This window comes from Pogoniulus pusillus, chromosome 7 (genome assembly GCF_015220805.1).
Source record: "Pogoniulus pusillus isolate bPogPus1 chromosome 7, bPogPus1.pri, whole genome shotgun sequence".
NCBI classification, from domain to species: Eukaryota; Metazoa; Chordata; class Aves; order Piciformes; family Lybiidae; genus Pogoniulus; species Pogoniulus pusillus.
In genome coordinates this window covers 5,114,874-5,130,434 of record NC_087270.1, presented here as the reverse complement: position 1 = coordinate 5,130,434, position 15,561 = coordinate 5,114,874, and the positions used below count along the sequence as shown (strand labels likewise).

At 44.2% G+C, this 15,561-nt stretch overlaps 2 protein-coding genes across 2 annotated transcripts in view; both read right to left on the bottom strand.

Annotated features, from left to right (window-relative positions):
* LOC135176618 (patched domain-containing protein 4-like) overlaps positions 1-1,847 on the bottom strand; it is a 28,921-nt gene extending 27,074 nt beyond the window's left edge. Inside the window, exon 1 of the mRNA XM_064145739.1 lies at positions 1,269-1,847. Coding sequence (XP_064001809.1) covers positions 1,269-1,694 — 426 coding nt within the window. The 5' untranslated portion in view covers positions 1,695-1,847. The remainder of the gene's footprint in view (positions 1-1,268) is intronic.
* GCFC2 (GC-rich sequence DNA-binding factor 2) overlaps positions 1-15,561 on the bottom strand; it is a 988,578-nt gene that overhangs the window by 185,423 nt on the left and 787,594 nt on the right. The gene's annotated exons all lie outside the window — the stretch shown is intronic.

Here is a 15,561-nt window from a genome sequence, read left to right as displayed (position 1 = left end):
AGAAAACAAATGGTAACTTCACGGTCTGGATGGTACTTTCAAAGGAACTACATTCCTCATCCCTGAGGAGCTCTTTGAAAAAAAGGTGGAGACAGGTAAGACCAAAAAGCCTTTGTGTCTTACAAGAAGACTTATTTCCTCTTTTCTATGACCTGAGCCATGGGTAACTAGTGTGCTAGGAGTTTGTTCCACTCTGTTAAATAAATCCTGCCTCTGGTGCAATGCCTAGGGAAGCATGCAGGTATACTGTAATTCACAGAAACTTTCAGTAGCTGCCTGCAAACTTTGCACCTTATTTGTTCATAGCAGGTTAGTGCTAATGGACTGGATTGCTCCAGATGAAAAGGGAAAACAGATGGGTACTTGTGTGCCAGGGAAATATTCCTGAGATGTTTTGTGCTGAATTGTTTATTCTTTTAATTGGAAAGACTGAAACTTTTTTTCACCTTTTACCTTGTTTCACTTTTGCTGGAAGCCTCTGGCTGATGGAATCCATTCCAAAACTCCAACCCATTCATCAATGGCAAAGTTAATTATTTTCACACCAAGAGCAAAAATTCCATCTCCCTTCCCCTTCTTTGCATGCAGGTTAAAAAAAAATGAAAAAAAAAAGAAAAAGGCAAGACACCTGAAATTACTCCTGGCCCAAGCCTCCTGCTGCTCCTATGGCACTCACAAAGCAAGGTGATACAGGAGCTTATTGGGCATTAGAGTAAAGCCCTTATGGCTATATTAAATTAGCACATCACAGCAGTGAGGGTGAAGAAGGTGATAGTGGAATCCCAGCTCTCAATTGCCCACCGACCTCCTGTCCCTTTCCCCCCAAACTGTTAACCCTCCAAGACATTGCAAGGTCTCCAGGTTCCAAAGCTGTCCTCCACTCCCTGCTTCTCCTGGTTCGTTAGCGTACGGTCCCCCCACCCGTCCTCCTCATACAGAACAATAGCATGTCTTTCAGCTGCCTCCCGAGGAAAGCCCAGATCACACACATTTAGACAGAGAAAGAGAGAGATGATTAGATTTCTGTTTGCTGTTTAGGACAAGAAATGAAGTGCTGCCTCTTTAATTGGCAAAAGCATGCAGTAAGAGCATACCTTTAATTTAGTGTTGGGATAGCTCACTTGCACCCTGGCTGTTGTCTTATTGGAGAGGGCAGCCTGCCTCAGATCCTCTAGCACTGAAATAATATCATCCAGCACGCATTTCTTATCCTGATTTCTCAACACACACAGATGGGAAAAAGTATAATTATAGCCTTTGTAGTTCACCTTCATTTCCAGCACGGCTCGGTGGATCTGCAGGATCACATCAGCCTGATGCAAAATATTGCCTCCAGGTTTGGAGAGGAGAATCACCCTGCCATACCTTCCCGGGGTGTGCAAGTCCGAATACAGTTGGCTTTTGGATTGATCGAGGGAGAAAAGGCTGCTGGCTAAGCTCCTCTCGATCTTGGCCAGGCTGTGGCTGGGGGCTACCAGGCTCTCCAGGTCAGTGTCAGGCTGGAAGCGGTTGAGCAGGCTGAAGCCGAAGATGATGGTCAGGACTGCGGGCACAGTGAGGAAAAACACCGGATGCCTGCTCACGAATAAGCCCAGCTTGTAGAAAAACGACTGGAGCCCTCTGTGTATCACCTGCCGCAGCATCCTCCACCAGATCCAGCCTGCAGATGCTCCTGGCCGTCTTAGAAAGCACATGTGACATGTGTAGCTCCTTACCCCTTCCTGTCAGTTTCCCTTTCTCTCTCCCTCGCTCTCTACTACTCCTTTAAAAGACTGCAGCAAGTTGCAGCAAGACGGCCAAATATTGATCAATGGGGTGTGTGTGCGCGCCTGTGTGTGTGCCGGGGGTGGAAGGGACCGGGCAGAGGAGGGAGGAGGGGGTGTGGGGGGTGTCATTTGCCTTTTCTCTCTCTCGCTCTCTCTCTCTCTCTCTGTCTTTTTTTTTTTCCCTTCCCCTCTCTCCTCCCTCCCCTCCACCCCTCCCCAGCCAACTAGCATCGCCTTTCCCCCGCCCGGGTGCCCCCCTTTCGCCGGCGAGGCTCAGGCGTTGCACCGAGAGCGCTGCCGGCTCTGCAGTGCCCGCTCCGCGCCCGCCGCCGCTCCGCGCAGCCCCGCGGCCGGCACCGCTTCTCCGGGGCGGTGCAGACAGCGCCGGCAGTACTGCCCCCGCCACACACACTCGCTGCAAAGCACCACTGCTCGCTCTTCCCCCGCCGCCCCTGCCAGGCAGCGGCACCCAGGCGCGAGGACCTGGCCGGGGCGGGAGGATGATGCTGCATTTTAACGGACCCCGACCCCGCCGCGCCCCTCCCTCGCTCGGCCGCAGCCACGGGGCCGCCCCGGGTGCCCCTGCTCCCCCCCTCCGGCTGCCGGAGGAGGGAGGGCTTTGCTCGGGGAACTTCGCGAAGAGCCTCTCCGCAGCAGTAGCTCAGCTCTCCGTGCCCCGGTCCCACGCCTGCAGCATCCTCCAGCTCCGCACCCGGCCCTGCCCTAGCCACGCTGTGGCTTTTGGCGGGAACACACGCACCGCTTCAGGCAAAGCTCCCAACCCAAACTGCCACTTCGCTCCCCCATTTGCAACTTGCAACTCGAGATCACCCAGGCGGAGCTGCTCCGCGCTTCTGTGAGGGGCAGAGTGGCGTCGGGAAGGGCTTGGGGCAAGGAGAGGATGGGGGAGTGAGCAGCTCCCTTCTGCTGCCCGACATTCTGGCACCTCCTGCTCCCCACCCTGGCCGCTCTCTCAGTAGTGACCCTAGAGAGATAGAATGGGGCTCCAGACACCCTCCATCTGATAAGAGGTTTTCCAAGCAAAAGACACCAGCAGACCATTACATAAGAGGAGAAAAAAAAATCTGCAGCTCTCTGGACCAAAGGAGAGCAGTAGAGAGATGGATGCACTTGCAGCAGAAGAGATGCCCACCAACTCTCCAGGCAGCGAGCTCTGCTCTTCCTTCCAGGAGTTTCAGCCAGGACTGCTTGGGACAACAGATCCGTCCCTAGCAGACCTGACAGCCCCTTGCAGGTTTGCTTTGCAGGAGCTTTATACTTAACTCCTAAGTCCCAAGCACAGAAAAGGAATTAAAAAAACACCCCACCCCCCATCCCACCCTCCTCCCATCCCACCCAAATCAGATTTCTGGTGTCTCCCCATTCACCAAATTCCTGCTGTATTTTAGCTAGTTTTGACTAGTCAAGCTGGATTTGTTTTATTTTGGGACAGGTCCAAGGGCATTGTGCAGACTTGAAAGAGCAAGATTCTTCTGTTAGAAACTCTTGCTGAACCAGAAGGAGGAAGAATGGAAACTGGGGAGCCCAGGGCTGCCCGGTAGCAGACTCTATCCGATCCAGGACTGAATGAACAGCAAGATATGCCCAGCTTCAAGGAATTATAAGTGTTTTGGAGAAAACCACCATATCCAGCAATCCTTTTGATTGCACACTTCTGTATGGGTGAACAGGACATACAAAGAAGCAGCCCAGCTTTGAGGGCTTTGGAGGGCTTGTGTTAGGTCGCTGAGACAATGATTCGGATTGGGAGCCTGAGGTCCTGCAGGAGTGTGGAGATGTGAATTTCTCCCAGGAGGTGCAAAAGAGGGGTTGGGATCATTGGATTAGAAACCTGCCTTAACTACTATCAGTGGCTGAGTTTCTCAGCTGCCTTGGTAAGACCTGCTTATTTTTCAGCTATGTGAATGGGCGCTGCAAGCACACGCCTTTCGAATTCAGTGTTTTTATTTAGTGGCCTAGATACTGCTGATCTGGAGGTGCTTGCAAATGTGAGCTAAAGTTCTTACAGGCGACAAAAGAAAGAGGTTGAAGGTGGGAGATTCTGTAGAAAATACCCTATCACCCTTCTATTTGCTCATCTTAAAGCTATCAGCCTCCTATTTGCTCATCTTAAAGCATTGTCTGTGATGGAAATGTGCCTCAACAACCTCAGGAAATGTTAAGCTCCATTGGTACAAATTGCAGCTCTTTGTCTATTTTATGACACACTTATGCCAATGGTTGAGTGCTCCCGGTGAATAAAGTCTAAATGCAAAGGCTTTATTGAGCCTTTGTACTTACACACACAAGCGAGACCTTGAGTGAGAAGTCAGAACTTGGTTCCTCATTTCTAGACACACAGGCTTATAACAGCCTTTGACAGAGTACGTCACTTTATCTGACTTATGTGTGCTACTGACAGATAGCTCAGCACCGTGGGCTTCTGCACCAACTGCAGCAGTTCTGACTTTAAATCCTTGGCACTCATTGTTTCTATAGCTTATATGTTGTTGCTACCTGGTCTGGCAGGGAGAAGGCTGCAGTCACTTCACTTGATTACCGTGACTTTTTGCAGTAAAGCCCTCCACAGAGCTGATCATTGCTCAGGAGGTTGGCCAGGTCTTTTTGTTGCTCGGAGAAGCTCAGAACACAGCACAATCAGTTTGGACTACCCTAGGAGGAGCAGGTCCCTCTAGTGTCTAAATAAGGTAAAGGATATTTGAAGCCTGCAGCTTCCCTGGGTCTTGGACAACTTGTGTCTGCCAGGATGCTGCAGTGGAGCACTCAGACACAGCATTGCTGAAGCACAGACAGACCTTGCAAAGAGAGGGCAAATAAATATGTGCAATGGAAAGTATGACTGAGTACACGCTGCTTCCTTCCTGAGCAGGATAATAAAGCAGTATTGCCAAAGGGCACTGGCAGTTGGTCTTACCTGTCCCTTGGAGTATGCAGTAGCAAAGTGTGACCCAGCAGGTAATGTGGATGACAAAGTGACCAAGTGCATTATGTTGGTCACCTCAAATGGCAAAATCCATGAATGATCTGAAAAAAAATCAGTTTTAAGTACGTCTCAGAAACAAGCAGAGCATCAGCATCTTTTCTGAGGACAGGGTTGGTATATACTGATATTTATATCCTCCCTGGTGCCATCCGATGAATCCTTTTTAAAGGGGAAAAACTGACACATCAGGAATGTTAGTTGGGGGAGCTGAATAATGGTTCACAGAGTCTGAAGCCCAGAGAAATAGCAAACAACAGAGAGATTTGAAACACTCAGAAATATTTGAAGTAAGATTTAGCATGGAAAAAAAAATGCTACTCTATCTGGGGAAAGTAATTGAAGCAGCCTACTCCCAGAAATGAGACAACTTTGGGTAAAAACTATTTGGCACAAACAAAAACGCCAAAAAAAAAAAGGAAGGAGGTTACAGCACAGGACAAGGTAGACAGAGTTTTGAAAGAGCATTACATAGCAGAAAGGCAAAGCAGTACAAAATTTGCTTGCTAAAGCAGGGAGGGAACAGTCTCTTTATGTTATTCTAACGTGGCCACACTGGGGGTCTGTGCTCAGCTCAGAGGGTTGCTGAAACACAGTGATCTCATTGATAATTTAAACCAGAATTATTAATGGACTCGAGGGGTTGGCATGGGTACACTGATTAGGTATTCAAGAAGGTAGAGTGGGATACCCTAGAGCCAGATTGCCATATGTTGGTTAACAAGCAAGTAAAGCTACAAACAGTTGTATTGACATAGTGATTTTAGGTTCTTATGGTTTAATAGCTGCAAGAAGACATTAAATAGTGACAAAACAAGGAAAAAAATCAGAATAGTCACAGAGGCTGTGTATATAAAAGTAAATGTAACATACTTAAGACAGACTAGCAGTACATGTTCAGACATTTAGATGATTTTCTGTCTCAAATGGTAAAAACAAACATCCAGTGTGATAATGAATTTAGTTTTAGAAATGTAGATTTTAGGAGGAAATCTCTTCTTAGGAGTTCACATTTAAGTTCTAAATGCCCCTGAATTGTAGGGCCAGCAATGCACAGGAGCCAGGCAGAGAGGGCAGAGGTAAAAAGATGTGACACTGTGACACAGGGTGTCTGGGTATAGTACTGAGGGATGAAGGCACTCAAGAAAGAATGTAAGATCTGGGGTAAGGTTTCAGAGGAAAATACCCAAACTGTGGTTACTGTGGTTGAATTTAATTTTTTTGGGGGTGTGCTCTGTGGTGGATTTTAAAATAATTGAGAAAACCCTGCCAGCTTCAGAAATGGAGGATATCAAACACCAAGGTGTCTCGTGCCTTTTAGGGGGGATGTCTGACTCCATATGACCAGCAGCCTTCACCCATTGGCTGCAGAGATTTTAAACAGAAGTATCTAAGGCTGATGAAAAGCATGAACAATAAAGCTTCCAGCAAAGACACAGAAGGCTGTAGCAAAAGAAAGAGATGCTGAAGAACCTAACCTTTTACATTCTTGTAAAGGAGGAAGAAAATATCAGATCCTTTGTGCGCTGATATATTTTCTTGTGTTCAGCTTTATTATTGTCCTGGTTTTGTCTGAGACTGAGTTTATTTTCTTCCTAGTAGATTGCTGTGTCTTGGATTTAGGATGAGAATAGTGCTGACATTTTATTTGTTCTAAGTAGTGTTTGTACTGAGTCATGGACTATTCCAGTTCCCATGATTAGCTAGCAAGGGGGCTGGAGGTACACTGGAACGGGCTACCCAGGGAGGTGGTGGAGTCGCCGTCCCTGGGGCAGTTCAAGGCAAGGTTGGACGTGGCACTTGGTGCCATGGTCTAGCCTTGAGCTCTGTGGTAAAGGGTTGGATCTGTGAGGTCTCTTCCAACCCTGATGATACTGTGATACTGTGATACTGTGAAGAAGTTGGGAGGGGACACAGCCAGAACAGATGACTTCAAGTGGCCGAAGAGCATATGATGTGCTCAGCTCATAAACTAGGGGCCAGGGGGACACTGCTTGGGAACTGATGCGGCATTGGTCAGCTGGTGGTGAGCAATTGCATTGTGCATCTCTTGTTTTATATATTCTAATTCTATTCTATTATTATTATTATTGATGTTATTATTGTGATTATTGTTATTATTAATTTGATGTCCTATTTAACTGTCTTTATCTCAACCCATATGTTTTACTTTTATTCCCAATCATCTTCCCTTTCCTGCTGAGGGTGGGAGGGACTGAGTGCCTGCGTAATGCTTAGTTGCCATCTGTGTTTAAACCATGACAATTCTGCAAGTTTTATTCCTCCAATCAGGTTTTATTTAAGTATCTGCAGGGCAGTTGGTGAAACTGCTAAAACAGAATCATAGAATCATAGAATCAAGCAGGTTGGAAGAGACCTCCAAGATCATCCAGGCCAACCTAGCACCCAGCCCTAGCCAGTCAACTAGACCATGGCACCAAGTGCCTCATCCAGGCTTTTCTTGAACACCCCCAGGGATGGTGCCTCCACCACCTCCCTGGGCAGCCCATTCCAATGCCAATCACTCTCTCAGTGAAGAGCTTCCTCCTAACACCCAGCCTATAGTTGTCCTGACACAACTTGAGGCTGTGTCCCCTTGTTCTATTGCTGGTTGTCTGGGAGAAGAGACCAACCCCCACCTGGCTACAACCTCCCTTCAGGTAGTTGTAGACAGCAAATGCTGCTCATGTAAGTGCAGGTTGCCAAGCCAGGGTTACAAGAGGGATGATACATATTGAATAAAATTGGCCAATATTTTTACATATGAAAAACAGATTTTGAAAAATAATGGACACAAGCCCCACTGTTTTATTCTACATTCAGGGGATTATTTTGCCTTTTTTCTTTCTGCAGCAAAGAAGTTATTTTAGTTTTGAAAAGAGAAAACTTTCAATTAAGAAAAAAACCAAGCTTCTGGGAACAGATTTAAAATAAATTTCACTTCCCAGTTAATTCTTTATGTTTTTTTTTTTAATTTCATATTTTCATCAAAATTTGATGCTTTCTTGGAAACGTATTAGAAAAAACAAACAACCAAACAGATTTTGCTGCTGTTTCAGGGTTTTTCTTCTTGCAAAAATATACTTGCCATTTTCTAAGCAACTGTAGCTAATTCACACTGTTACCTAATAAAAGCCTCTGGTGTCAGCAAGGAGCTGCGAGATCTGTGACAAGTAAGAGCATCATCAAATGCATAATGCTAATGCATTATACTTCTTGAGAGGGCTGGAAAATTAAAGTGCTGAAATAAGACAGCTTGCTAAGATATCTGGGAGCAGCAGGCAGTTAAGAAATATGTTTTATGTGGGTGAGCAGGTTAAGTTGTGGTTTTGTTTTCTTTTGTAGGAGAGAAAATATTGATTGAGCTGGAGAAAATGGAAATGACTGAGGAAGCTACCTCAGATGACTGAAAAAAAAAAATAAACAAATATGTTCCCACATGTATTTCTCCTTATCACTTCTGCAAAAAATTAGAACCTACCTTTTCATCTTTTGTGACTGCGGTTCCTACTATCATAAAAGACAACAATGAATATTCATTTCTTCCATCACCATATGCCTTTATTTTCATGTTCCTGCCTATTTGGAAAAGTACTCTGAAAGCAAAGATGTCTGCTACGACCCATTTCTAGAGGCAGATCTGTGGAAGTGTAAAGTATACCTACTACCCATGTTCTCCTTCAGGCCTTTATTGAGGGACCATATGAGTCCCGTGGGTTTTCAAGCTGGCTGGGGAAGCTATTGCAATGCATTTTTGATGCTACAGATCCAGAGGAAGCTGAAAAAAGACAACCCTAAGCACAGGAATCCCAGTAAGGAAATAGATGGTATTAATTCTTGGTCTGACATCATTTTGGATACTTGCCTTGCACTATTGTGCCTCTTTATGGAGAATGGAGCACAGTCTTGTTATTTAGCCCAAATGAGAGGATGATGTTGCATGGCAGTGATATTTTCTGTTTGTGTAGGTGGGTTCAGAATGGAAAAGCAATCCTAAAGGTCTTGTAGAAAAGACCACCTTCATAAGATGTCCTTCTAAGAGGATTCCTGTTTCTCCTTTAATTGCAGGCTACCTCTGATAATTTTGTCAGCTTTAGTCTGCCTTTCTGGAGATGGCTCGAGATGGCCTTTGCTATGAGTCCTGTAAGGACAGGGCTGAATGCAGCAGAAGCTGCTACAGAAAATGATGAGAAGGAGCAAAGTGCAATCAGCTTCAAGACTGTATTTCTTTCAACTGACATGAAGTCAAGAGACATGTGAAAAATCTCACCTAGGAGTGTTATTGACTGTCCAATGACACGAGGGGCATGGTGATTTCAACAAGAGGTAAAAGGTGCCAGAAAGAGAATGAATTTATTACCTAGGAAAAGCATTTCAAGATAAAGTACTTTATTGTTCCTCAAAGATACACAAGATATTTGTGAGGGGCAACCAAAGAGCATGTTTTAAGAAGAGTAAACCTACATGGTCATGTATCCATGCACAATGACAGTCCAGCTGAGGCTACACCGGTGGGAGAGCGGCAGCAGAGTGTGAAGCATTTGAATGCTGCCTGGAAGGGATCTACCCTGTTCTGGCTCTGCCACATTGTTTCTATGGGATGCACTCAAATGGCAGGGCTGTAAGTCTCCTGACAACTTGAGATCATCAGAACTATTTTGGAGAATGACTGAACATTCCCAGCCACAGTTGTGATCAGCATCGAGCTGTGGATATGACTATAATAGTAAACTGAGCATTGCCAGGGCACATTTTCAAGTGCTAGGGCCAGCTGGCACAGCCTGACTGTATCTATAGCGTTGAAGTACCTCACTTTCTGGAATAGGGTAGCTGCACCAAAACCAACAGCTCAGAATGGCCCCTGGCTGGTGCTAGATCCTGACCCACACTCGGGAATCCACTGGGAAAATGTTGGTTGTTTTGGGCCAAAATCATTTCAGGTACCATTCTAAAAACTGAAAAATACAGATGACTGCACTCCAGTGCTTAGGAATGTTCCCTGGCACCATTCAACCTACTGACAGAGGTGATTATAGGATGGGATTTGCTTAATCAAATGTAGATGCCTACCTCTGAGACAGCTGTCTGGGTCTACTCCAGACACTGTAAAGTCAACGAAGAGAAATAGTTGGAGATAATTTCTCACATGATGTGGTAACTGTTTATTATTAAATGATTGTCTAATAATGGTCATATGGATTGCACCAAAAAGCTGTATTAGGTAATGCTTGACTGCAAAAGGAGCCTAGAAACACTAGGTCATTACATTATGAACAATGTAGATCAATGTAGACTACACACAGTAATTAGACTCCAAGTGTAGGTATCATAGATAATGCTAGAAGCAAAACTGAACAAAAATCTGTGTCTTAACAAAGATTTGGTCTTAAACATATAAGCAATCCCTGAACTGTCTTTTTCTATGTCTTGCTGAAATTCTCTGCTTCCCCAGGTTTTATCTCCCAGCTCCTTTCACAAGATGTGACTAAGTCACATATATCTGAATAGATGGGGGCTGCTTCTGTTTTCAGGTCCCTTGGCAGCAGTGTAAGAGCAATCATAACAATTTGCATTTATACACTTCCTTCCACCTGATAGCTTTAGAAGGCTTTACAAATACTGATTGATTGTGTTTCACATTACTCCTGTGGGATGACTATAAAATAGACAAATAGAAGAGTGGATTGTGAATGGCTGGAATGGAGAGATAGGCAAAGAGGAAAGAAAAGCATACTGTTAGATAAAGGAGAGACCATTATGTCTTCATAAACCCAAGAACTCAGTAATTTTATCCCCATTTATGCCAGCTAGAAATTCAGTTTTCATGCCCTAAATTTACATTAAATTTAGTTTTCATACCCTAAATTTCTGGTAAAGCATAAATTTAATTCAGGATGTATCTTTGCCTTAATGAAAACTCTGGATGCTCGTAGATTTTGACACAGTATGTGCACTACCTAGGTGCACAGATGATGCTCATGTGTGATCTCAGGGTTTTGTTGCACTGCAGTAATTTAATGAACTTTATAGCAAGAAGCACTGCTTAGCCAATATCTGTGAGTGAATGATATAGATTTCCTCATCAGTGGAGACTATAGATTTATACAGTGGCTTCACTGGGAATGTGGTCCAGTTTATCTGACTCAGTGTCAAGCTCCTCCCTAAAGAGCTGAAATTCCCAACAGGGTCAGGGAGATAGGCAGTGTGCTCTGGAGGCCTCCAAGGAGAGATGTTACCTGCCTAAATTTATTCACCTATATTAGATAAAAATAGATCTTCCTTTCAAGGCCTTCAGGGCATCTGTCATCACTACTTGCCTGGGAGCTTGAGTGCTTTCTGTAGGGCTGCTCTGATAGGAGCAAAAAAGACAAATGTTGTTTAGATAGTTAACCCAGGCAAAGTGGATACCTCCTAAGGAAAAGATTCATGAGAAAAAACACATGAAAGTGTTAAGGCAGCAGTGAAAGGAGAAATTCATGTCCTTCAACAGAGTCTCACCTCCTTGCCCTATTTCTTAGCTTACAGTCCCTTCCCCAACACACAACTGCAATTTCTGTGTTAAGCCCTGAGAATCCTCCTCCACACTCCTCCACATCATTGGCTATATAACCTTGTCTGGGATCAACTCTCTGAGTGATGTGTTTTGCTGTGCACTGTTGCTCCATTCTCTGCATTATTTAGCATGCTAACAGCCTCCCTGTTATCTGCAAATACTACCAATGACTATTGCAAACTGCCTTCCAGAAATATGGGGTAGCAACAAACCTAGCAACAGTCTGTGCTGACCCCTACTAAGAGCATATTCTCTTCATCGGGTTTTCTCATTAACAAATCCTTTTGTGGGTTTGAGAATTAACCCTGTTCTTACCCTCCTTAACATGTGCCTTATTGATATCACATGGAGCTAATGTTGCAATCAAAATGCTGTGCATCAAAAAGTCAAGCACCATACAGAAGTCTAAACAGTTGATCTCTTCGTTTTGTTACCTTAATTAGCCAGACTTGGAAAGTCATCAAATATTTAAATTGCATCTGTTTTATGAGGCATATTTTCTGTAAAAAATCAGTGACTCAATTCATTCTATTCTCTCTTACTGATTTTTTCCTCTTGTTTAAAATGCTGTATTCATTTTAACATTCTTCTTCTTCTTCTTCTTCTTCTTCTTCTTCTTCTTCTTCTTCTTCTTCTTCTTCTTCTTCTTCTTCTTCTTCTTCTTCTTCTTCTTCTTCTTCTGCTTCTTCTTCTGCTTCTTCTCTTCCTCCTCCTCCTCCTCCTCCTCCTCCTCCTCCTCCTCCTCCTCCTCCTCCTCCTCCTCCTCCTCCTCCTCCTCCTCCTCCTCCTCCTCCTCCTCCTCCTCCTCCTCCTCCTCCTCCTCCTCCTCTGTATCAGTTCTGTCATGGGTGTTACACTGGCTTTCCTAGGTCATTCATCAGTTGTTATTACTGAGAGACATCAGCAGGTTTCTCACCCTTTGGAACAACCCCAATTCTGTCTTTCTGGGAATAAATTTTCTGGAAACTCTTTGGTGTGAAAGTTGCCTCAGCCTGCAGGTTTTCCTGTGTTTTGACACATAAGCTCTCTAGGCTTCTGTGATTGTGTTGAGTAGCTATGTCAAAACCAGGGGTGTCATTTCAGACAAGATCTATGGCAGACGAGGAGTACAGAGGAAATGAGAGAAGTAGCAACAGCTGGAAAAATGCTCCAGTCCCAAATGAGTTTTGAAATGTGAGAATTAATTCAGAGAATTAGAATAGTGAGAAGATGGACAGGCAGTTTTGACCTGACCTGAACTGTACCTATGCACAGGAAATTCACTGTCATTCAGTCTCAGATCACCCCACTATACAAATGTGTTCCTTGTCTCCTTCTTCCTCTTCTTTCTGCATGTGCATTTAGTGGCTCTTTAAAACTGTCTACCTTAACCATCTTCTTCTGCTTTTGATGGATACTGGCTTAAGTTTCTAAAGACTGTTGTATGTGAGGACAGAGTCCTTCCTTCCAGCCCACATCTTCTGTTACAAGAATCTGGTACTATTCTTGGCTAGGAGAAGAGAAACCTCTGGTGGTTTAGATATCTCATGAGGGAATGGATGTTGCTGTACATCAAATTCATTAACATTTTCTTAGCCTGGATCCTTTTGATCCTTCAGCAACATGGGTATTTTAATAAACTGCTTCTCTCTCCTACTTGTTAGGAGCTCTGAGAAGGTTTAAATATTTAATAGCATTTTGCTTCCATTTTCTGCAAGAGGGTCAAAATGTAATCAAATCAGATGGCTAAAGAAGCAAATGCTGGAAGCAAAAGAATAAAAATCAAAGTAGGACAAAAATAAAAGAGGTTGCAGAAAACACTTTGGCTACTATAAATTATATTCTTAGATACTTTATGGAAAAATATCTTGGTGTTATTGTCAGGTGTTTGTGATCTCCTAGAAGCCAGGTGAGGTTCTGTAATATAGGAAACAGCAAAGAAAGGGGACATTTTTAGAGGGGAAGAGAAGGAATAGAAGGCCAAAGGATGCTGGCCAGTCAGCCAACCAAGGATAATGGGACAAAAACAATCTTCAAAACTCACAGAGAGAAATGAGCAGTAATAAAGTTTTGTCAGTGTCAATTACTTCTACAGCAAGCTTCAGGAGAGGCAAGAAGCAGCAGCTAAGCACTTGACTGTAGGATGTTTACTGACATCAGTTCATATTATTTCCTCAAAAACAAACCAGAGAAAGATGATCCTGATAAAACTAAAATGGATGAAAAACTTATTAGCAAATTACTTCCTGGAACCAGTTGTGATTGGTTCATTTTCCAAATGGATGTACTGTGACATATTTCTCAAGACTTTTTTTTTTGACCTGGCATTACAAAATATTTTGAGTTATGTTGATAATCAGGTGTAGTATCAGTATTACACTTGCAAATGTGATCAAGTAAGGTGAGGACTGAAAGGCCTGGAGGATGGATTATAAATCAGAACAAGGTGGAAGAAATGCATGTGATTCAACTAAATACACAGTTGTATCATAGAATCATAGAATCAAGCAGGTTGGAAGAGACCTCCAAGATCATCCAGGCCAACCTAGCACCCAGCCCTAGCCAGTCAACTAGACCATGGCACTAAGTGCCTCATCCAGGCTTTTTTTGAACACCTCCAGGGATGGTGACTCCACCACCTCCCTGGGCAGCCCATTCCAATGCCAATCACTCTCTCTGTGAAGAAATTCCTTCTAACATCCAGCCTAGACTTCCCCTGGCACAACTTAAGACTGTGTCCCCTTGTTCTATTGCTGCTTGCCTGGCAAAAGAGACCAACCCCCACCTGTCTACAATGTCCCTTCAGGTAGTTGTAGACAGCAATGAGGTCCCCCCTGAGCCTCCTCTTCTCCAGGCTAAACACCCCCAGCTCCCTCAGCCTCTCTGCACAGGGCTGTGTTCCAGGCCCCTCACCAGCTTTGTTGCCCTTCTCTGGATGTGTTCCAGTACCTCAACATCTCTCTTGAATTGAGGAGCCCAGAACTGGACACAGCACTCAAGGTGTGGTCTGCTCAGTGCAGGGGAAGGATAACCTTTCTTGTCCTACTGGCCACACTGCTCCTGATACAGGCCAGGATGCCATTGGCTCTCTTGGCCACCTGGGCACACTGCTGGCTCATCTTCAGCCTACTCTCTACCAGTACCCCCAGGTCCCTTTCTGCCTGGCTGCTCTCCAGCCACTCTGTCCCCAGCCTGTAGCTCTGTTATGGCCAAAGTTCAGAACCCTGCACTTGGCCTTGTTAAATCTCATCCCATTGGCCTCTGCCCACCCATCCAGCTTGGCCAGGTCCCTCTGCAGGGCTCTCCTATTCTCCAACAGATCAACACCTGCTCCTAGCTTGGTGTCATCTGCAAACTTACTGATGCTGGACTCAATCCCTTCATCCAGATCATCAATAAAGATGTTGAAGAGGATATCTGTATGGCAGTAAGTTTCAGGAATCAGTGCACACTTCTGTCATAGTGTTTAGCCAAAAAACAGCCACAAAAATTCATCAGACTAACTTCACTGAAAGCAGGTTCCACTGCAAGGCATGAGATACCTTACCTCAACAAACTATGAATTGATGCTTCAGTCAATATTTTTCCTCAGATGTTCTTCGCTAAATTTAATTATTGGCTTTGACTTCAAAATTTTGTCATCATCAGCAGAAAATGATTGTCTGAGGAGCTTACTAGAGCAGAAACTTCATCACTTGATATCAATGGCTTGAAATTTAATTGCAATGAAATATAAAAGTTCTTGAAAATATTTTTTTCTGTTTAAATATTTCTAGTTCTGGTATTTCTAATTCTGTTTTTTGGTGAAGTCAAGTTGCCCAGCTCAAATTTTGGTGACCATGAAACTCATTTGGTGCCTTTTTCACTTTTTTTTTGTTCTGATCTGAATCCGTAGAGTCATAGAATCATAGAATCAAGCAGGTTGGAAGAGACCTCCAAGATCATCCAGGCCAACCTAGCACCCAGCCCTAGCCAGTCAACTAGACCATGGCACCAAGTGCCTCATCCAGTCTCTAAATCCAGTTCCATATTGTCTGATGGTGAGGGAGTGTGAAGTAGAATTTCAGCAAACTTAGTTGCACAGGGTTCTGTTGTAAACCAACCCAAGTTATTGCTATGAATGGCTCCATTCTGGCAAAAGGAGAAAACTAGTTTACCTTTTAAAGTGCCATGCCAAGATCATGAAGTACTTTGCATATTAAGACCACTCTAAGAATGTCACATTCCTTCCCCCTCTCAAATAGTTATGAAATTTCTCCCAA